We start from the raw sequence: 22,994 nt of genomic DNA, 5'->3' as shown, positions 1-22,994 counted from the left end.
ACACGGCTTTGTTTATTTGTTTCATCAGATAAACGAATTGAAGTAAGGGTCTAAGTGTAACTGAATTTGTATAAATCTCCAAATCTGTAGCAGTGTGCATTTCAGTCCATGTGGACTTAGTTGCCCATTGGTTGATGAGCTTGCTAGTGGGTGGTGGGGTCAGAAATGGTCCACCTCTCCATGTGGCCCTTTCTTCATATCTTTCTTCATCCAATCACTGCACACATATGCACATATTGAGCTTGTGTGATGGGCAAGAGTGAGACGCTTTCAATGTTCCCCCTGCCCCGTCAAAAAGCCAGTGGGTTGTAAAGCATGCCAAACTTCAGTTTGCCTTAGAGTCCTGTGGGGTCTTAATAAAATACAGATTCTTATAAGCAAGTCTGGGGTGGGCCCTGGGGTTCTGTATTCTAATATTGGCTCCCAAATGGTATCGGGGTGTCTATTGATCAAGGACCCTTTGAGTAATGGGACCTGTAAAGCATCAAGCCCCAGACAACAGGGTTGAGACTCAGTAACCCAAAGAAGATGGGCAGTGAGGCCTTCGGACAGCAGCCCTCCTGTCTCCAGCTACAGCTCCCAACACTTCCTGCTGTAGTTTACCTCCTGGCAACACTGGCCCAGCCACACCTTCCACACATCCACTATTCTCTCTCTGCCTGGAAGGTTTTTTCCTCTCCACGTCACTGGCTGGGACCCCCCTCTTAGAAAACCTTTTCTAAAGTTTGCATACTGAGGCGCCTGCCTCCAGGCAGCAAGCCCCCCTTCCGTGCAGCCGGGGAAACCCTGTGCCTTGCACCTGTCATGCATTTGTGTGCTTTTGACACCTCTGTGTCCCCGGGAAGCGCTAAGCTCCTTCCCTTGTCACTTGGGTGTCTCTGAATCCGCTTCCCTCCAAAGAAAACTTGGTCCTCGGTAGGTGTGGAGTGAGTGAGCCTGATGGTCCCCCGATCATGATGCCTGGTCCCCGATCATGATGCCGCAGGATAAGAGACCGAAGCAAGCAGAGGAGGCCAATGAGGGTGGCAGCATTGTCACCTCCAGCTCAGCCATCTCTCTTCTTTTCTCCCTGGCTGTCCTTCCACACTGGACTCTAGGCCACCTAAAGACAGGCACTGTGGGTTCCGAATTTATTGAAGAACACCTCGTAGATAGTGAGAACTCAAGAAATATCTTCCGGACAGAAGTGATGAAAAGATAATAAGGAAGCTGGAAACAGATTTGGAAGCTGTCTGTATCTCTTGGGAAGAAGGAAGCATCCACTGGAGAAATAACGCTATTATCATCACAGGCAGAAAAGAATCTTAGCCGCAGGTTTGGACTACTAAAACAGAATGGCTACTGAAGAAGCCAGTGCCCGGGGCTTCTCTGACATGTAAAGAAAAAGAAAGGAGATGGTATTATAAAGGCCAAAACAGTGAACTATCCGTTCCTGATAAAACAGAGAGATGGGCTAGGAATGGGAGGGGGAGGAGAACCACAAGAATCCCCCGCCTCTCCTGCGAGGAGGAGAGGGAGCAGGCTCCAGAATTTGCTTGTCATCTCCGCTGGAGTGGGCTTGAATGGGAGCAAGAGGGACGGAGAATAATGGGAACTGGTAGATCAATCAATCAGCAAATATTTATTGAGCAGCTACCCTGGCTGGCAGCTGGAGTGAGCTCAGCTGGAGGGAGGCACATTAGAAAATTGTCTATAAAAAGGTGGTTGTGGGGGAGAGGGAGAGATGTGTTCTTCTGGAACAGGCTAGAACAAGCAAGGCTGCTTTGTTGTCTGGCTCAGGAGGTGGGCATCATTCACGTCGCCTTTGTGAGAAGCACCTCTCCGGGGTTGTGACCGCCCCCCCCCCCCCCACGCAGACTTCAACCCACTGACAAAGCTGTGATCCCAGGGGTGAGGACAACTTCTGGGGACTAACATGGGCTTTCTCACCCTTTCTCCTCCTTCCTTTCCCTTCTCCCCCAGGGCTCCGGACGATACGCTATCTACATCGCCAACTACGCCTATGGTGATGTGGGGCCTGATGCCCTCATTGAAATGGACCCTGAGGCCAGTGACCTGTCTCGGGGGATCCTGGCACTCAGGGACGTGGCTGCTGAAGCTGGGGTCAGCAAATACACAGGTATGCAGAGTTTATGGAGGGGCTGGAGCTGGGGTCCGGGGCCCCGGAAGAGCTGTGTCTAATTCATTAGCAAGCAGGAGGGTGGAGGCTTATAATCCCTGAGCAGGGATGAAGGCATTGTCCCCCTCCCACCATGGATGCTGCCCCTCTAAGAAGAGATGAGGTGCCTGGCAAGTGTGAGCTTGAAGGGGTGGGGGCACCATACAAGAGGCATAGGCTCTTTCCAAAACAAAAAGCAAAAGAAACGCTGAAATGACAAGAACTCCATGTCATCCTGTCCCAAGGACCTCTTGCCCCCTCCCCTGCTCTAACCCCAGTCATGAGTGAGCAGATTGTGTTGGAGAAAACTGACAGATCGCAAGAGCCGAGATTTAAACCTTCCTTTATTGCCCAACAGCAGATGAAATTATTTACTTACACATAAGCGGCCAGGAATTGCGCGCTAAGTCCCTAAGCTCCGGCTGGGTTCCGTCTCGGATAACTGAGCTCAAAGAATTGTGTTCTTGTTCCAAACCCTCTCCCGGCACTTTTTATGGAAGGTGTGCTCCCCCCTCAACGTTCTGGATGGGAGACCTATTGTCAGAGCCTCTGACAGGAGCTCTTTCTAGGGAAGGCTGTTTTTCTAATTCCAGCGGGGCTGCTGACTAAACTCTGATAATCTGCCAATGGGCTGTTGATGGCAGAGCCATCCAGTTCCTGTTATGAGTGCCAAAAATCAGGAAGCCAGGGCTGTGCATAACAACTTGGTCTCATTCACACCCGCCCTGCTGTTGAGTGTAGAAATCCTCCTGTTAGCTAGCCTTCTCCATACATCTGATCCAAGTTATACCACGGACGCTACCAAAGCTGCAGCCAGCCAGTACTCAAAGCTTGGAAGTGGAAGGTGGCATGGGGAGGTCATCTGGGCATCACCCTTCCTCCAGACACATGGCTGGTAGCAACTCTCCAAGTTCCAGGCAGGAAGGTTGTTGTGACCTGCAAGGAGTTGATGGTGCCCTTTCCTAGCCAACTTGCCACCCCCCTACCCTCAGTGAAAGACAGAGATTAATGCTGACCTATCTGACAAAGTTTGTGGGGACATATGACTAGACAATAAAATAGTTTGTGTGTCTCAAGCCCCATCAAAGTGCCTGAGAGAGCCCTGGGCATGAATGCGCTGTGGAAAGCTTGAGTGTCAGTAATAAACCATCTTTCCCTGGGAAAAAGAATAAACATGAGGCGCTTCAGCTTAGATTGGTACAGTCAATTTTTCTGAGTGAGCTCCCAGTTCTATGTACTGGGCTGGCTTGGCAATTAAGTGCCTTGATCTTGCAGGAAGGGGGTGGGGGAGAGTGGGCTGGGGGATGAAACACTTGAAAATGATGAGATGGAAGGGAGGCAGGGATTGGGAGAGTGCATTACACACAGAATGGAAGAATTCGGGAGGTTGGAGCATGAAGGGGGCATTGTTCACGCTGGCTGGGCTGGCACAGAACCCAGGAGGGAGAAGGGGGGGGTGCCGCCAAGCAAAGACAGCTGAGGAGCAGAGATGCAGTGAGAGCCCCAGCCAACTGTGCTGGCCGTGCTGGAAGGATAGGGCAACCCAAGGCGGGGGCAGCAGCTTCTGTGGAGGCATGGAGGAGGCTGGGGCAGCTGGCATGCCCAGAGGATGCATAAGAGCAGTTCTGCAGACTTCCAGAAGCTATTTGGCTGGCAAGAACCAATTTGGCCCACCAAGTTACTGTTCTGTCTGCCCGCCTTCCCCAGCTCCCCAACATTATCCTGCAACCCCCACTTGTCACTCGGTTAATGACACATGGACATCTGGCTGGAAAATGACCACTGAGTGTTCCCTTGAGCCCTAGGAATGAACCCCAAATGTAAGGGCCACTATGCAGAGCCCAGCCCAATGGCTGCGACTCTGGGCAGGTAGCCAGTGCTTATCACCAGAACAGTGAGAGGGGTTTGGGAAGCCAGGAGGGACGAGCAAGGCCTAAGTAGGCTGGAGAGAAGCAAGCAGTGGCCAGATGTGCTTCAGGGATGTGAGTCCTCTACAGCCAAGCCGTACAGCCTCCTTTTTCCAGGACAGCCATGTGGACTGGGAGGGTTTCCCATTTGCCAAGGGATCAAAACTAGGTCCAAACAACAGAAAGGACTCACACAAGGTCACTTAATAGATTTCTAGAAAGCCAGCACTTGGGGCCATATGTCCTGATATTTAAACCAGCCTCAGCCAACTGACCTTTCTGATGACCTCCAGCTTGAGTATGCCCCAAGCTGGTAAAAGGAAGGTCCCCCCACACCCCCCCTCTGGGGATGCATTGGCAGACAGGCCCAGAACTGTGTACTCAGACTGACAGGCTGAAGCAGCTGTCTGGCCTGGGGTGCTCAGGACAGCAGGCTGCAGTGACGGGGGGGGGGGGGAGGAGGGGGGCAACGGCACGCAACCCATGGACAAGTTGTTATGTTGTGTGGGAGGGGGAGGGGAGATCTCTCCAGACACTATTGATTCTGGCATCCACTGCCACTCTGCTGGGTCACAGTGCCATCTAGTGGCTGAAATGGCTGCTCTCTGGGGACTCAGCCCCTGGAGGGCATCTGAACCACAGCTGCCAGTACCCACAATGTCAGCAGAGGGCCTACAGTCCCTTGCTGCTGTGGCTCCCTGAACACTCCAAGCCCCAATCTCTCCAACTACCAGAGACCTCTTGGATCCAGGAAGTGCTGGGAGCTGAGGTGTGTGGGAGCCCTGAGAAGCCGGTTCCATCCTGCAGAGGACTTGGCAAAGTCCTCTGGTCAAGGCACCTTGACCCAGCCAACCACCAGAGTGGCTAAAAGGGAGCAGGCTGCCATTCATAGACCCGGCCTGCACCGGGCCAGCCTGTCTTGAAAGCCCTAGAAGACAGTGACCTCTCCCAACACAAATTCTACCTTCACTAGGTCTTGGAGAATGAAAGAACGTGGAGCATACCTAGTCCATGGCCTGGCACACAGCCACACCTGCCCTGTGGCTCTTGACAAAATAGCACTGGGGTCCTCTGCTGGGCATCTCCTGGGAGCCTCAAGCTAACCTCAGGGGTGTAGCTGGGGTAGCCAGCCCATCTGCCATGGAGGCATGAAGTCTGTATTTTCAGGCCTGCACACCACATACGCGTCCTCATTTCCTCCCCCAAATGGCGCCCAGCTCTCTGTCACCCATCTTTCTGCACACAGCCTCCCCTCACCCCAGGACCTCTGCGCTTGGGCCTCACCCTTTGAGGGAGCATCTGCCTAGGCTGCAAGGTGGTGATTAAAGAAGCCTTAAAAGAAATTTGGAAAGAAAATGAAGGTGGATTTATGGTGCTGGGTGGAGAGTTCTGCCGCTGTAGGCTGGGAGCAGTGTGGAACAAAGCGGAGGGCAGATCTGATTTATAGGAAGTCATTATTGGAAGAGACGGAGAGGCCCAAAGCCCAGCTGAGCCCTTCTGGCAGACTCCCATCCGTAGCATGGCTGGTGCCTGCTGGGTGGGGGCTGAGGTGCCTCCCAGGTCCCCAGGTGGGTGCCAGCCTTCTGGCAGTAGTAGCTCAACAGCTCCAGCAGCCAGGACCTGGCAAGGCTGGAGTGACAGGTACCTCATCCAGGTCCAGAAGCCCCAAGAAGGTCCCCAAAGGGGTTCTCAAAGTTCAGGCTACACAAGGGCCATTTCCCAGGAGGGTCAGATGCAGTTGGTGATTGTCGCGGGGGGGGGGGGGCTGTTCTTGTTTTTGAAGTGTATAGATGTGTGATAGACTGAAGCTTTAATTTTTATACATATTTTTCTCAGCTGCCTCAAGAGATTTTAAAGAAATGACACTAGTGGCTACACACACCCCAGGTGCCAATACAGTCCCCTCCCTGTTGAGAGAAGTGTGAGAGAAGCAAGCTGAGGGGATACATGAAGGTTTGAGTGAGGACCCTAACGTCTGCCAACTGTGAGGTTCCTACGTAAGCCTCAGTTTCCTCATCTGGAAAATGGAGGGAACTGGAGAGCGCTCAAGAGGTATTTGCCAAAATAAACACTGGACATTGAACACACGTGTGTTCAAGAGGTCCACTGTAAGCTAAGGTGACCATGGTTAGTAACAACAATACATTGCATTCTTGCACAATGCCAAGAAGATAGGTTAAATAAACACTGGACATTGAACACACGTGTGTTCAAGAGGTCCACTGTAAGCTAAGGTGACCATGGTTAGTAACAATACATTGCATTCTTGCACAATGCCAAGAAGATAGGTTCTAAGTGTTCACAGAATTAAAATAATAAGTGAGGTAATGCCCATGTTAATTAGCTCATTTTAGCCATTTCATAGCATATACATTCTTCAAAACATGTTGCATGTGATAAACATATGCAATTTATTATTTCTCAGTTAAGAAAGTTGTGGTGGCAAGACACACCTCCAAGTGTCATGACACTTAATGTGAGATGTGTGTGCCTATGCCCAGCACATAGGACAGAGCCACCCTGCTCTCCCCTCCAGTCCCTTACCCACTCCAGCCTCACACAGCTTTTGCTTGAAAAGTAAACCTTACAGGTCTTTTCAGCACCCCACACAATTTGACAGTCCAGCCTCGCCTGGCGTCAGCAGGCTCACCCAGCACCAACACAGCATCAACATCTCAATCTGGAATTCTGCAGGAAACAAATTTAGAAAGGAAAACCCCATCACCATCCTACCTGTCTCCCCATTCTCCAACTCACATCTCCCATCCCTCTGCCTCATGCATTTTCCAGCATCTTAGACCAACTCTCTCATAATACCTTGGATGTTCTTGGCAGCCTATGGACCTTGGTGCCCACAAGAACCCTGTTTCTACAAGATTCCATCCAGCAGGAGAATGTCACGGGTCCATACCCCTTGGATGGGGAGCAGCAAGATGTGGGGCAGGAAACTGAATCCAATGTGTTCCAACTGTTTCAATATGTTGAAAAGTAAACCTTCAGGGCATTTTGCAATGCAGGGGACTGATTCCTGGAGAACACCTTCCAACGTTCCAGAAGCCAGAGAGAGGCAATAGCCCAGGAAAGAACTCAAAGGCCTTTCCTAGGAACCTGGGTCCCAGTCTGCTGCTTCATCGCTGGGTCAGCAGCCCATGGTTGGAGCAGTTCAGAGTGTGTGCTCCATCCATAGCTCCCAGAGTGTGTGCTCCATCCATAGCTCCCAGGGTGTGTGCTCCATCCATAGCTCCCAGAGTGTGTGCTCCATCCATAGCTCCCAGGGTGTGTGCCCCATCCATAGCTCCCAGAGTGTGTGCTCCATCCATAGCTCCCAGGGTGTGTGCCCCATCCATAGCTCCCAGGGTGTGTGCTCCATCCATAGCTCCCAGGGTGTGTGCTCCCTTCCCTCCCCATCCAACCCCTTAGAGCCAGGAGACGGACTTCTGCAGCAGAATCACACTTGAGACCCCTGTCAAAGCATCGAGATGCGGGTACCACAAGTAACCAATGCTTTCCCACAGGGATGGGGGTCCAAAGAGCAAACAGGAAAGCCTGAAATGCAACCAGAGGTAGTGGGGATCAAAGAGGGTCGGTTACCCTGGAACTCACAACCTCTCAGAGGGGGCATCTGTCCTTGGGAAGGATGGGGATAGAGAAGCATTCAAAGCCAACAGCATAACAAAGGGACCTTTGAAGCTTGAAGTGCTGGGCAAAAATAAAGTGATATTATTCACCCAGCAGGTGGTAAATAGTCCCAGCTAATGAGTCTGTGGCACCTGACATTTTCCAAGGTACCTTCCAAAATTCATCCCACTTAATATTTATGACACCCCTGAGAAGGAGCTATTATTATTACCAGTTTATTTCATAGATGAGAAAACAGAAGCCTAGAAAGGTTAAGTGATATGCCCAAGGTCACACAGCTCAAACCCGGGCTTGCCAATCACCAGGCCTGAGGTCTGGCCTCCCACCAGTACAGCCCTGCAGGCTCATCTGGGGAGCTGTGCGGCTGTGAGAGAAGGTGCTCGCTTCAGACAGTAAAGGGTGGAGTCGGCTCCATTAGGATGTTGTTCTCCAAGCCTAAACAGAGATGTCCCCAGCAGCCCTCTGAGTAGCCCTGAGCCTCGGGAAAGGAGGGAAGGGTGGGTGTCGCAAAGCAGGAGAAAAAAAACAAACAAACAAAAAGAAGAGACAGACCCTGGGAGAAGATATGCTACTACTTTTATCCCTGACTGGCGAAGAGGCAGAGTGGAAGGATACAGTCTTGATGGGAGGTTGCCGCTGGTTAATCTATGGCATCCGCGAGGGGTGTAACACCTGGCTGTCCTGTCACAGACCCCAGTTTGGACCCTATCCTAAGGCTTCTGGAGATGAGCCCCAAAAGGTTGGCTCCCTGACTGTGGACTCACCTGCTCTCCAACTGCGTGGCCAACTTGCCAAAAAGGAGTTGTGGGTAACATCTCTGTTATGGTCCGGTTGCTATGGCAATAAATTGCTGCTAATTAGTAGTGTGGTTACCATGGCAATTTTCTAGTAATTACAGGTTACAAATGGTGCAAGGCTTCAACCCAACCCAATTAGTTAATTAGAAAGATTTAGAAATTTGTCCAAAAGGGAAATAACCTGCTTTGTAGAAAATGAAGAGAATGTGTCACAGCTTGGGAGCCAGAGGCAGAGGAAATCAGAGGATGCCACAGAGAGAGAAGGACTGAGTTGCAGGGTGGCTAGTCCTGAGTCCCACCTGTAATTTCCTGGAAGCCCTCCCCTGGCCTGGAGTCTGGACCAGGGCAGAGACAACTGCCACTAGCTCCTCTTTTTAATAGGCAGAGGCAATGTCATGTCTCAGCATTCTTCCGACTGGCTGTAGAAAGCGGCCAGAAAGCCACCACCCTACTCCATGACCTTCATGCTACATGGTACCTCTTGAGAGGAGGACCCCCCAGGGATAATGGGGATTCTGTTGCTCATTTTCATGAGACTGGACTCTCCTTTGAGATGTACACTGATTACCTAGGAAGAAAGAATCCAGGAGGGAAAAAAAAAGCCTAAGAGGCATTAGCAAGACATCGAGCAAGAGTAATGAAAGTGGTGAAGTCATTATGGGGCCCCTGCCCCAGCTCCCTTCACATTGGGAACAAAACCTTATAATTTGTCAGGGAGCATCGCTCAGGGTGAAGGGCCATAAGAACCCAAGACCCCTTGTCTGGGATTAGCTCATCACCCATCCAGAGGGTGGCCAAGGACCTGGCCGAGGACGTGGCTCTCCTGGAGCTTTCATATACTTAAAAACTCCAGCCCCAGTTCTTCTCTTGTCACCATGGCTAGTGCCTTAGAACGATATGGCTCTTCCTTTAGTGGGCATAGGAGACACATAGTAGTCTTGTCGGGATGCAGGACTCAGCAGGACCTGAGATTTGGCATTTCTGAGAAGCCCCAGCACCAGGTCCACAGGCCTGACAGTGCAACAGGCTGTAGCCTTCACCAAAACCTCCACCTCTCTTACCTCATCTTTTAAATTTTGACTTCCGAAAGTTCCATATTCATCACACACAACATGATGTTCTGACATACACATGCCTTGTGGAGTAGCTGGCCACAACATAATGCTCTGAAATGCCTTGTGGAGTAGCTGGCCACAACATAATGCTCTGAAATGCCTTGTGGAGTAGCTGGCCACAACATAATGCTCTGAAATAAATGCCTTGTGGAGTAGCTGGTTTGAACAAGCATTAAGGTCTACTTGCAGTGATGTCACTCACAACCCACCCTCCTAGACAGCAAGAACAGCATGTAGTTACTAACTGCAGTCTCTCAGACTCAGCTCTGTGTTTAACTGTCCCCCTTCACCATTGTCACCCCTTTCCCACCTTCCCCCTTCACCCAGACCCTAAGCCCTGCTTCTATCGCTTGCTCTCTGGACTCCACACCTTAGGGTTCTTGCACGTTGTCCTCCAGGCTCATCTGTGTAGCCACAAATGACAGGATCTCCCTCCCTCAGAGGGCTGGATAACATTTCATTGTGGAAAAGTACCACATTTTCTTTATTCAGTGTTCTGATGGACACTCAGGGTGGTTTCATATTGGCACTCACGAATAGTGCTTTAGTGGACACGGGAGTGCAGAGCTTTCGAATCTGCTGCCTTCATTTCCTCTGGAGGACGTGTGCCCAGCAGCAAAATTGGTAGGTCATACAGTAGTTCTATTTTTATTTTTATTTTTATTTTTCTGAGGGTATGCCATACCGCTTCGTGGTTGTACTAATTTATACTCCCTCCAATCGTATACATAGATTCATTTTCCCCTCCCTCTCGTTGGACACTTGTAAGCTGTCATCCTTTCTCACTCATTTGACTTTTATAAGAACTGAAATGGAAAGGGCAAGTCAGAAACACGGCCCCCGCCTCCATTTAGCAGAAGAAACTGATGCTCAGTAGGTAACAAATTATCTCTAGTCAAGCAACTTGTAAGACTCTCCATCTGCTCCCGGTGGGGCCATTTCAACAGCTGCCCAGCATCCAGGAGCCGTGGCTGGTCCAACTTCCTGGGTGTGGGTGGGTTTTCCTGGAAGCAGGTAAGGCCCAGGAAGCAAAAGCTTTACTTGAAGCCCATTGGTCCAGGATGCTTTGTTCAGCTGGACCTCTGCACATCGGGAACTCAAAACTGATGTTATTCCTTAAAGCCTAATAGAGAGCTGGCTTTTTTTTTTTTTTCTTTAATTAATGTAAGATCACACAGAACTGTTGCCTGCCAAGTTGCCCCACTTTTTTTTTTAAACAATCACTGGCACTCCTCCAAGTCAATACATATAGATCTACATAGTACTTTTAGTAGCTGCAGAATGATCCACCATATGGATGCACCATAATCCAGCCAGTTCACTACCGATGGATAAAACTGCCTAGTACATCAGCCAAAGCCAAATAATCATTGGGTCTACAGCTGGAACCAGCAGCCCATCAGAGCCTGCAGGGAGAGCTGATGTCTTCTGACGCTTAACCAAGAACATAGGCGTAGATTCTGACAGGCGTATTTGGGACTTGATGAGGGAGTGAGGTGCTGTTACAGGTCCTGTGATCTGCCTGTGCTTGCAGGGGTGGAGCAGAGTTTAGGGATGTGGTGATTCAGTTGGCATGCGTGGTGACCACTGCTGGGATGTGGAATAAAGCCTTTGGCACAAAGTGATCCTATACAGCTCTTCTCTGGGCTCGGTGCCTTCAGAGTTACGGAGAATGGGAGCTGAGGTCTAGCTCAGGGACGCATGGCAAAGTTCAGATCCCTGAGGCTCTTCCGAATTGTTTCCTTAAAATGGAGTCTTCAGCAGCCCAGTCCTCCAGGAGATGGGGTTGGGGGTGGGGGGGCTGGGCTGAGTGCCAGTCCCTCACTGTGGGTGCACCTCTTCTCCTAGCGGGCCGGGGTGTCAGCGTGGGCCCCATTCTCAGCAGCAGTGCCTCAGATATCTTCTGTGACAACGAGAATGGGCCCAACTTCCTCTTCCACAACCAAGGCAATGGCACCTTCGTGGATGCTGCAGCTAGTGCTGGTGAGTAGATGGCCTGTACCTCTGAGGTCCCCGGGGCCCAGGAGACAGTGGGTTTCTCTGCCACCCTCAAGCCACAGGGGTGTTTGCTGATGGGGCAGGGAGACTGCTGTTTCAGGCATGCCCTGTCCCCGTAGTGGCACTGGCCTCTGAGCCTCAGAGTCTGCTTTTGTTCCCCAAAACCATTCTCCTCAAAGCTCTCCCCCCACCCCCCAATTTGGCCTCTTCCCCTTTATCTTCTGTTTGTTTGTTTGTTTCGAGAAAAGGTTTTTCTGTGCCCTGGCTGTCCTAAAACTGTCTCTGTAGACCAGGCTGGACTTGAACTCATGGAGATCCGCTTGCCTCTGCCTTCAGAGTGCTGGGATTAAAGGCGTGCGCCACCATGCCTGGCTTTTTTTTTTTTTTTTTTTAACATTTAACTTACCACATGTACATGTGTGGATGTATGCATGCTATAGCACTCAAGTGGAGGTCTGAGGACAACCTGCAAAAGCCAGTCCTCTCCTTCTTCCATGTGACTCTCAGGGCTCGAACTCAGAGCCACAGTCTTGGCAGCAGGGACTTGTACCCTCTGAGACGTCTCTCTCGCTTATCACAATTTCTTTTTTCTTTTTTATTCTTCTCTCATACAATGCTTCCTGACCGTGGTTTCCCACCCTGCCCCCATGCCTCCCAGTTCTGGCCACCACCTCTCTTCTCCCCCAGATCCACTCCCTGTCTGTTTCCCTTCAGAAAAGAGTGGGCCTCCCAGGGATATCAGGTGAAGACAGCGTAACAAGTTAACAATGAGACTAGGCACAAAAACCTCAGCTCAAGGCTGCATAAAGCAACCCAGGAGGAGGAAAAGAGTCCCAAAGGCAGCCTAGAGTCAGAGACACCCTTTTCCCATTGTTAGGAGTCTCACAAAATCACCGAGCTATACAACCGTAACATATTTACAAAGGATCTAGCTCAGACCCATGCAGGCTCCATGACTGCTGCCCTATGAGCCCTGCTTAGTTGATTCTGTGGCTGTGTTCTGGTGTCCTTGACCCCTCTGGTTCCTACATTTCTTTCTCCCCCTCTTCCTTGGGGTTTCCTGAGCTCCTAGGTAAGGGACTTGATGAAGATTTCTCTCTCTCTCTCTCTCTCTCTCTCTCTCTCTCTCTCTCTCTCTCTCGTGTTTGGCTGCATCTGTTCCCATCAGCTACTAGAATAAGCCTCTCTGATAACAATTGGGCTACACACCAATCCATGAGTATAGTAAAATATCACTTGGAATCATTTTATTGACTTTTTTCTATCCTAGGTCTCTGGGCTGTCCAGACTCTGGCTCCTGGTCATCCAGGCAATGTCAGGAATGGCCTCCTTTTCATAGTGTGGGCCTCAAAGTAGACCAGTCATTGTTAAAATTAGTTTTGTTTTTGTCTGTTTGTTTATTTGGTTGGATGGTTTGGTTTTGGCTTTTTGAGACACCAGTTCTCTGTGTAGCCCTGGCTGTCCTGGAACTCACCTGTAGACCGGGCTGGCCTCGAACTCAAAGATCCGCCTGCCTCTGCCTCCCAAGCGCTGCGATTAAAAGCCTGCGCCACCATGCCCGGCTAATTCAACAATCATGTCAAGGTGTTTTGTTAACTGTCTGGCTAGTATTAGGAGCTGGGGATGCTGACCTAAGGAAGGCTGAGGCCACCCCACGTTTAAGAAAGGAACTAACACTCTAGAAACAAACGTCAACATGAGCAGCTATAAGAAGACACAGGAGAAGCAGGGTAAATGCAAACCAAAAGGTCATCATGGCTTCTGGCTCTGCTCCCCTTCCTGCCTCTGATGATCCCTCATCAGCCACAGGGCCTTTGCATGTGCCATTGCTTTTTCGGGACTGCCCTCCTTCTCTGTAGAACTTCCTGTCAACATTTTACTCAGTGTCACCTCTGAGGAGCATTCTCTGACTTCCTGTGTGCCTGGCAAGACATTCCTTCTTGCTCTCTGTCTCCACTGCCCCTGGCATGTACCTCTCTCTCACTCAGATTTCTACATTGCCCTCATGATTGGTCTGTGTGCTGCACAAGGACTTGGTACCCAGGTAATGACAGAGTGAATACCATATAAAAGGCTATGGGCATGGTATGTGCCCTCCAGCCCCTTCCTCATCCCCCATTTCCTCTCATCCTGAGAAAGAGTGAAGGCTTCAATGCACCTCCTCCTTGGTGCACAAGCAAGAGGTGACTGAGGACCTGAACCCATCAGCTCTACACACAGCAGCGTCTGAGCCCCAAGTGTGAGCCCACCCCTTCCCTCTGATGCAAGAGTATCTCCTCGTCCAGCTTCCTGCTGGACTCCAGACCACCCTCCCAGTCCCACCCCCCCCGACCCCACCCCACCCCACCAGCCCCAGCTGAAACACCACCTACCCCAGCTGGTTGCCTGTCGCCCAGTATCCTTGCTGCAGTGTCTTTCCTTCCCCAGCAGAGTAGGGTGTGGTCATCTGGCCTGCCCTCTGCACCCATCCCCCCCCCACCCGGGCTGTACTCCAGCAGCAGCAGCCGCTCTTGCTGCTGAGAAATCTCAGAGCGAAGAGAGAAGGAGGTAGCACAGAAAACTGAGAGAATTTGATAAGGTGTTAAGGAGATGGAAGCCGAGGTGAGCGAACAAGCTGGAGCGGGAGAAGGGTATCAGGCGGGAGGAGATGCAAGGTGCGAGGCCCCGTAATTGAAAGTCAGAGTGATTGCAGGGGTTTAACAAGACATGTCAAGGGGGCATTCATCACCCAAACAGATGCCGCTGTGAAATGCAGCCTGGCACTGCTTAGTCCCGTGAAAAGGAACCAGCTCCTTGTCAAGGTGCCTCACAGATACGAGAGAAATGGGCCAGCTCAGAAGGCCACCGACCCGACGCTTGGGCAAGGGAGTCTGCAGAGAATTAATGGGATATCAGCCCTGGGGATTGGAGGCTGCCCACAGTCCCTGCAGTGCCACCCTCATGAACTGGGACTCTCTGCCTTGTCTCCCATCACTGCGCAGCCCCAGGCCTCCCTTCTCCATGAGAACACCTCGCCTCCAAGGTTCTCGGAGCCCCCACCCCTGCCTCCTCAGTTTTCCACTCTCAGGATCATCTGCTTGCAGATGTCCTGCCCCACCACCTCTGTTCTACTTTTCTACTACCCTGTACCCAAGGGCAATCTGCAGCTGTTTGTCCTTTGAAAGTGTCATCTTCGCTTAGCCCTGCACCGGGCCGGGAGTTGGTAGTTCCGTCCCTGCACCCAGGAAGAGGGGCCATGTGGGCTGTGCCCATTGCATTCTTCCCTAGAATGAGCTCCTTGGTAGATGGTGAAAGTGGGCGGCAGGGCCCTACCCTTCCTGTTCTCATAGGCCTGCTGTGGGTTCTCTTGTCATGGTTGCTGTATTTTCCTCTGCTGTCACCAGCATCCCCAGTTTGCCTGCTGTCAAATTATTTATGTCTCTTCATTCATTCAGCAAGTACTTACTGAACGCTGCCATGCAACCGCAGGCACAGAGGTAGACCTGCGGCACACAGGAACCTCAGGGGCGTGACCGACCTCGCGACAGCCGGGACAGATGGAGATACCAGACCCCAAGCAAGGAGACCCCCGAAAGAGCAGAGTCTCCCTGGGAACAGCACCAGAAAAGAAAAAATTAGAAAGATGAGGGGGCAGGTGGGAGGGGCTGCTTTAAGGAGTTGGGTTGTTTTCCTTCTTTATATTAATCCTTTCACTTAGCATAGAAAATAATGAGTTTTATTGTGACATCTTCATACATATGTCATTATGCTTTGCTCTTAGTCGCCTCCCCAGTGGCTTCCTGTCATTCTTGCTACTGTTCCCTTACTTCCCTTTCCAAACAATCCTTCACTCTGTTTTTTTGTCACAGATATTTTGTTGCCTTTTCTTATTCACTTCCCATGGCACCTTTAGGCCTCTTCCTCCATAGGCCTTTTACAGCTTCCAAGTCAAGTTTTATGTATATGTATGTGTCTTTGTATGTGCGTGTGTGTGCACACGCGTGCATGTGTGTGCGCGCACGCCTGTGTGTGCGCCCGCGCGTGCATGCCCAAATGCCTGGAGTCCACATATTCAAGAAAAACACATTGCTGGGTGGCGGTGGCGGCACATACCTTTAATCCCAGCACTCAGGAGGCAGAGACAGGTGAAATCTCTGTACATTTGAAGCCAGCCTGGTCTACAAAGTGAGTCCAGGACAGCCAGGGCTACACAGTGAAACCCTGCCTTGAAAAAAAACAAAAACAAACAAAAAAAAAAAGAGACAGAAACAAAACAAAAGGCCATGCTTGTTTTCTTGAGGCTGGTTCATTTTTATGGGCCACTTTACATGCACAGGTCATGAAAGGCTTCCTTACGGGGTTAAGTTTCCAGGGGCTGGGAAGGCATCTGGAGAGGAGACACCAACTGGAATAAAGATCTAGAACATAGGAAGAACTTAGTTCACTTAAGGGATGGGCGGACCATGGTGACCAGAGTCAGCCAAGAAAATAGTAAAAAAACGCAAGGAAGGCAAGGCTCCAGGCAGAAATTTGAATTTGACCTGAAGTACCACAGAGCTCTTGAAAGAGTTAAGCCAAGGAGGATGTGATCAACTTAATGTCTCCCTGTGGCCTCGTGACAGTGGTGGGAAAGGCTTTGGTCCCCCAGAATTGCCCATCACACTCTCCTTCTCCTGGACCATGCTGCCCTGAGCTGAGTCCAGGTAGCATGTGAGTGGGTGGCCATGCTACTTCCTGCCCCCCATGAGAACATCTAAGCTTCAGGTACGCCTCCCCATCTTCCTAGGGACACAGGGACCAGATGAGGGTCACCATCTCTTGTTGCTGAAGATGACTGTTTATGGAATGTGTGAGGAATAGCACCCTGAAGCTCTTTCCTCTCCTCCCCCAGGGGTAGATGACCCTCATCAGCACGGACGAGGTGTGGCCCTGGCAGATTTCAACCGTGACGGCAAAGTAGACATTGTCTACGGCAACTGGAATGGCCCACACCGCCTCTATCTGCAGATGAGTGTACACGGGAAGGTCCGATTTAGGGTAAGAGCAGCCAGGCACTGCACAGTGTTTAGGTAGACCGGGAGAGATGGAGCCTGCCTTAGTGCCTCCTGATAGGCTCAGGAGGTCTTGGGTCTCTTGAGAGCTGGGCGTGGGGTCTCAAGGAAGGCGACATGTAGTGGGGCCCAAGGACACCAGCCTGAGCTCTGTGCAGACTCTCAGGCCCAGGGCTGAAAACAAGTGGCCACAGAGAAAGAGAATCCTCCAAGGAATCATGTCAGGAAAAGTCATTCTTTGGCAACCCCTGTTCCTTGGGGCTCCCGGGACACCCCACCTGCAGCTGCTAACTGAGCCTTCTGGCTGAAGTTCAGACCCAAGGTGGAATGACAGGAAAAGAAAGAAGTTGAGGCCAGGAAGCTCCCAGGCTGCTGTCCCTAAAGTCAAGTAGAGGATAGGATGACCACACACAGCCTTGTCCTCCTTGAGCTGTTGCAGAATGTAGTGACAGATATTCTCCCCTAGGGCTGCTGGGTGGCAGTGGCAAGCTTGGGTTTGGGACTTTCTCAGCAGATGACAGCATATGGATTTGATGAAGCCAATACCAAGAGGCTGCTCTCGAAACACTTAGGACTTTGGCAGATAATAGTCGCAAACAGGAAATGAGAAGTTACGGCATTCCCAGCTTTGTGGACTCAGAGAACTGCCCAGGATCCCCAGTTGGTGTGACAGTGAAAAGGCCCCACCCACAGACATCTTGGGGCTCCCTTCCCCGCGGAGACTCCAAGTCATCTGGTGAGGAGGGTGCTCGCCTTGAACTCAGGGCACTGATCCCAGAGCTCTCTGGGCGAGTTCCCTCCTTATCTGGCATTCTAGCCCAGACTCACGGCAGAAATGATTTTGCCCTCCCTGCCCCCAGGATATTTGACAATGTCTAGGAACGTGTTGGATTGTCTGCCTGAGAAAGGACAAAAGCCAGAGAGGCTGCTGCAGACATCTCACAATGCACAGGTCAGCCCCCACTATAAAGAATCACCTGGCTCCAGCTGTCCTGGGCTGAGGTTAGAGCGTGCGCGAGCCTTCTGAGGCCCCTGCGCAGGACACAGAGCACAGAGCACAATAACAATAATAACAAATGTCCCATTTATCACGTGCCACCCATGTGCCAGGATCCTTGATAAGAGCTTTACATAGATTATCTCGAAGCCCAGGCATGCAGAGGGGCAACCCCAGGGGGGCTGTGTAAGTTTCCATTTTTACAGGATCGATGCAACAGTAATGAGTTAGAGATCCTCAGGTCTCCTTGTTCCCCAGCTCTGAAGACCCCGCGCAGCCCACCCTGACCAGCCAGCCAGGCTCTTAATCAACCTCATTACAGTGCTGATGAGGACTGTCACCCTCCCCTGCCTCCAGGAGCAAGCATCGCTGCAGCCAGGGCCCAGAAAGCTCCCTCCTATAGTTCCAAAGCAGGCCGCAGGAAGAGAGGAAGGCTGGACCTGGTCCAAGGGCAGGGCCTGACTCAAGGGCAGAGGCTCCCAAAGAACCAGGTTGGCCCTTCCTGGTTCTCTTCACTTAGGCAGATGTGGACCACTACTGAGTGTCTCAAGGGACACAACCTGCCCACAATGGGAGTATTCTGCTCAGAAACAAAAGCCCATCTGCACAGCTCTTTTTCCATTGCAGAGGCAAATCCCATACCTAGGACCCTGTGCCAGACCCTCTCAAGCCTGCCAGCACTTGTAGGCAGGGTTCCCAGCTTGGCTGTCTCGAGTCCAGTCTCCTAAGTCCTGTGCAGGTATAAGTGAAAGTGACACCCTTCAAATCATGTCTCAAATAAAACCCCAAGACTCCCAAGAAACATAATGGGGAAATAGAAGCAGCAAAAGATGAAGCTAAATGGTACATCTGGCTTTCCATGGGACTGGTGACAGGGATGAGGTGACAGAGACTGCCAGGGAGCTGTCCCCTGGCCACTCCATGACGCAACGCACACCTGACATGCAGGCCTCACAGTGTAGGATGCTGCTAGCCACAGTGAGATCCACTCCAAGGGTTGAGTAACCTCCCTGAGGATAAGCAATTAGCCAGTTCTGGAGCCTGGATTTAAAAGCAGGTGGTTTCCGGTGCTGTCCTGGCTTCTGGTTCCACACTTGAGGAGGAAGGGTGCCTCATCAGAATCTGCAATCTGGAGCTCTGGCTCTGGGGCCCATCACTAGCAATCCCGCTCCTTCCTCAAGACTCAGTTATCCCACCTGTAAAGTGGGACGCTAGCATCGGGCTGCTCGGGGGACTAGGAGGAGGGTTACGTGTGATCTGGACCAGGGACCAGCTCAGAGCTCCCCCGTGTGAGCTGCAGCTCTTGTTACTCTGCCCTCCTTGTTCTGCAGTTTGGGGGATCCCGAGGGCCACCACCCAGGTCATAACAGAGGAGACATAATAGAGGTTCTGGGGCCTTCCCCATTGCATCACACCGTAGATGGGTGTGGACCCTCCTGTCTCCTCCAGGACATTGCGTCACCTAAGTTCTCCACACCCTCCCCTGTCCGAACTGTCATTGCTGCTGACTTCGACAATGACCAGGAACTGGAAGTCTTCTTCAACAACATCGCCTACCGCAGCTCCTCAGCCAATCGCCTCTTCCGGTACCATTTCCAGACCATGGGGTGGGGGGAGATAGAAGGTGGGCTTACAAGGGTCAGGGAGGCTGTGCCAACTTAAGAAAGAGAGAGGAGGGGAGGACAGAGGCCAAGCAAGATAAAGGGAGAGCCGGAGTAAAACATCAGCCCCAGCTGCGCCTGGAGAACGAGTAGAAAGGACATGGTCCGGATAGGCCCACACCTCCATCCTGCAAAGCAGAACCCCACAGCCACAGAAAGGCTTCCAGGGCCATGTCTATTGGGTAAGCCTGGGTCAAGCAAAGAGAGTCGGTCTGGCTTATATACTGCGGGCTTCTGATGTTCTGTAACAGAACATCAGTGCAGTTCAGCTTTCCAAAAGACGGATGGAGTGTTCCAAACGGACCTGGCCACAGGACACATCTTTCAAGGTGTTTCCCTTAGAAGGGGGAGGGGGTGCTCATCCAAGCATTCTTGGGGAATGCTGACAGAGACGGTTAATGACAGAGGATGGAGAGATCTGAGTCCTCAAACACCTGAGCATCTCAGGAACTGGATGTATCTCCCACAGTGTTCATGTAAAGCCTGAGGGCCCCCCTCAAATCTCCAGGTGGGGTCTCAAGGTTCGAGGCTCAGGATTGGGCACATCTAATTAGAGCAGCAGGCACCCCACCATTCTTACCTCACAGGGATTTGAAAAGCACTGCGGCGACAAACCTCACACGGTCTGAGTTGCCACTAAGGCACATTGGGTACAGAGATAGAACAAGGGTGTTGGAGCCAGGAAGTGGGTCAGGTCACCTGCATGGCCCTCCAAGTCTCTAGTCCCTCTCTCAGGGGGCACTCAACCATTAATAAAAGGCGCAAGCTGTGACTAAGCATGTTTTAAAATATAATTATTAACCAAGCATCAATCCAGACTGGATGTAATCACCCCCTGAAGGCACCAGATTTACTAATTAGGTGCCTTGCAAAGAGCTTATTCACAACTTCTAGATTAATTGCAGAAGATCAATTGCTCGTTAACAGAGACGCTGCTTTCCTTCTCTGGCTAATAAAGTGTCACTTGCCGGGGCCCCTGAGCACTGACTTGTCTAGGCCTCCGGTTTTGTGTTGTCCAAGAACCAGTACCTCTCTGCCTACCCACCTTCCTGGCCCGGTTCACCCTCCCAGTTTCCCATGCTGCCCAAGAGAGGCTGGCTCTGAGCTATCGGTGGACAGTCACCACATGGTCACCCCCTGGGGCAGTGCTGGCTTCCACTCAGGGGCAACAGAGCCACTGTCTAGGAGCACGGCTATGCCCCTAAGTCCCTGAGGCAGATGGCTGGGTCCTCAGCACACAGCTAAGGAGCCGTAGTTACTGCTCAACTGACAGTTAGAAAGTTTAACCCCCATGTGCCCCATACTGTGCCAGTTTGTTGTTATCACCGAAGGGACCAGCAGTGTCTCTCCTGCCACATGCCCAGGCACAGGGGACCCAAAGCCCCATGGTCCTTTAATGATGCTTCAGGCAGTGTGTCACCCAAACTGGATCCAAGCCCCAGTGACAGGAGTCTTCAATGACCATGCAAGCAAGGACACTTCCCAGCCTATTGGGGTGTGAACTGTCTCCCACATAGGCATCTAAATCCCTCTGGTCTGTTCTCAAGTCCCCCTAGACCACTTTCTGTTCTCGTGGGTGGGAGTTTCTGTGCCACCCCGACCCTCCCCTAGTCTCTATCCCAACAGAGCAACCTGCTGAAATGCCAGTCTGACCATCCCCCTGTCCCCTTTACCACCCTTTGCCTCTGTCTAGCTGCAGCAGAGCCTGCATCACACAAATAGTCAAAAGGACACAAGCTGAAGCGTCACAGCTCTAGTAGATGAGCATACGTCCGTGTATACTTATGCACAGCACCCTCCCTAGGTACGGTACACACCGCCTGCATCATGGACATCTCTCCAGCCCTGCAAGTACCTGGACTTCTGCAGCGGTTTGCATCCAGTCACCCCAGGCTCCAGCTCTTGGGACAGAGACGTCCCCCTCTGTGGTTTAAGCAGACAGTACGATAGGGAGAGGAATACAAGTGCCTCCTGCCCCCAGACTCCTGCCTCACCCAGCCAGGGCACAGGCCCCACAGCTACAGAACTCAACAAGTGAGAGAAGCTAGAGAGGAAAGCTCATACCACCATTGGCCACACACTGCTCACTTCATATAGAGACAGCAAGGCAAGGGGAGGAGTCTCAGAAGGGACAGGACTGAGTCTCCCAGCCCAAAGGGACTTTTCCCATTTGCCTCCAGAATGCACCTCCAGCACGCCACAGACATGTGCTTGGAGCTTGCTTAGGAGCTAGGCCCTGCATTGACGCTGTGGTGAGAAGGGAAGATGGATCATAGGAGGACCCAGCCTGCAGCAAGCTCCCAGACCGGCCTGAGAGATAAGACGCCCCTCGCAGAGTTAAAACACAGGCAGAAAGAGATAAAGGCCAGGAGGGTGATAAAGACAGAGTCGGCAGGGATGGCTTCCAGCAGGACAGCCAGCCAGTGGACGGGGAGTGGGCTGAGCAGGGAGAACACCGAGCACAAGGTTGAACCCTGGGCAACAGGCAGAGCTATGGAGCCCAGAGCCCTTTGGAGCAGCATGAAGGTCAGTTGAAGGTAGCTCTGCCTCTGCCCTTCTCCATCCATCACCTGCCCCTCCCCAGGCTGTCTATAATTCATCTATTAGAGAAGGGGGGAAAAAAATCAATGTTTGCCCACATAAATTAAAACGCAAGAAGGGAACTGCCATAGGGAAGGCAGTCTGTAAACAGAGAGAAATTCCTTGGGCATCCACCACCCAGAGTGTTGTTGGGGCTGTTCAAGGGACAGAACAGAGTGGCCGGGCCAGTTAGGTGTAGGGAACCCGCAAGGGTCATGTTGGAATAAGTCTGTCCTTTCCACAGTGTTATCCGCAGGGAGCACGGGGACCCTCTCATCGAGGAACTCAATCCTGGTGATGCGCTGGAGCCTGAGGGCCGGGGCACAGGTAAGGCGGCGCCTGAAGGCTGCAGCTGTTCCACCCAGCTCAGCACAGTCCGTAGAGACCCAAAGTGGGGGGATGAGAACAGAAGAGAGTCTGGGCCTAAAGGCAGAAAGAAGGCAGGGCAGGAGACCGTCGCATCTTTGGGGCTACTGGGGAGGGGCAGGATCCGTGGGGAGGCAGCAGTTTCTCTTGCCATACCCTGTGTTGTGTAGGGAGGGCTGAGGGATGTGCCCCTCTGTTCCCTGGCAGGCATCCTGTGTCTGTCCCTTTCCCTCCTGGCAATCAGCTCAGTGTCAGACAAAGAACACTTGGCTGGGTGTCCTAAGACCCAGGTCTCTGGATGCTGTGTTTTCTGGGTTTTGATTTCCACAAAATGGGAATATCTGCCTGTCTCATTTCTTTGGGTTGTAAGGAGGACCAAAAAGAGAGCATGCCTATGCAAACACTGGAGAAGTTGGGGCGGGGGAACCCACTATGTAAATAAAGAGACATATGATTCAAACCACAAAAGAAACCGGAAGTAACTTGCACCCATCCCTACATGAAAATTCAGGAAAAGGAAGGAGGAAAGCTGTCTGTGAATGCCTGCCTTGAGCTGGATGACAGACAGGAGAGAGATGGGCCTGCAGCCCTGTTCCTGCCCCAGCTCTGTGCGCTCTCGCTCTCTCTCTCTCTCTCTCTCTCTCTCTCTCTCTCTCTCTCTCTCTCTCTCTCTCTCTCTCTCTCTCTCTCTGCCTCTCACACACATGGCTATTGTCAGCACATCTGAGCAGCCCCTCTTCCCCTTA

At 51.7% G+C, this 22,994-nt stretch overlaps 1 protein-coding gene across 1 annotated transcript in view; it reads left to right on the top strand.

Annotated features, from left to right (window-relative positions):
• The window catches only part of Crtac1 (cartilage acidic protein 1), a 122,744-nt gene that overhangs the window by 85,719 nt on the left and 14,031 nt on the right, over window positions 1-22,994 (top strand). Inside the window, exons 4-8 of the mRNA XM_051146583.1 lie at window positions 1,963-2,119; window positions 11,465-11,599; window positions 16,485-16,630; window positions 19,091-19,227; window positions 22,127-22,209. Coding sequence (XP_051002540.1) covers window positions 1,963-2,119; window positions 11,465-11,599; window positions 16,485-16,630; window positions 19,091-19,227; window positions 22,127-22,209 — 658 coding nt within the window. The remainder of the gene's footprint in view (window positions 1-1,962; window positions 2,120-11,464; window positions 11,600-16,484; window positions 16,631-19,090; window positions 19,228-22,126; window positions 22,210-22,994) is intronic.

This window comes from Acomys russatus, chromosome 5, assembly GCF_903995435.1.
Source record: "Acomys russatus chromosome 5, mAcoRus1.1, whole genome shotgun sequence".
NCBI classification, from domain to species: domain Eukaryota; kingdom Metazoa; phylum Chordata; class Mammalia; order Rodentia; family Muridae; genus Acomys; species Acomys russatus.
Note: the sequence above shows the minus strand (reverse complement) of the source record. Positions and strands in the feature narration are given on the sequence as shown.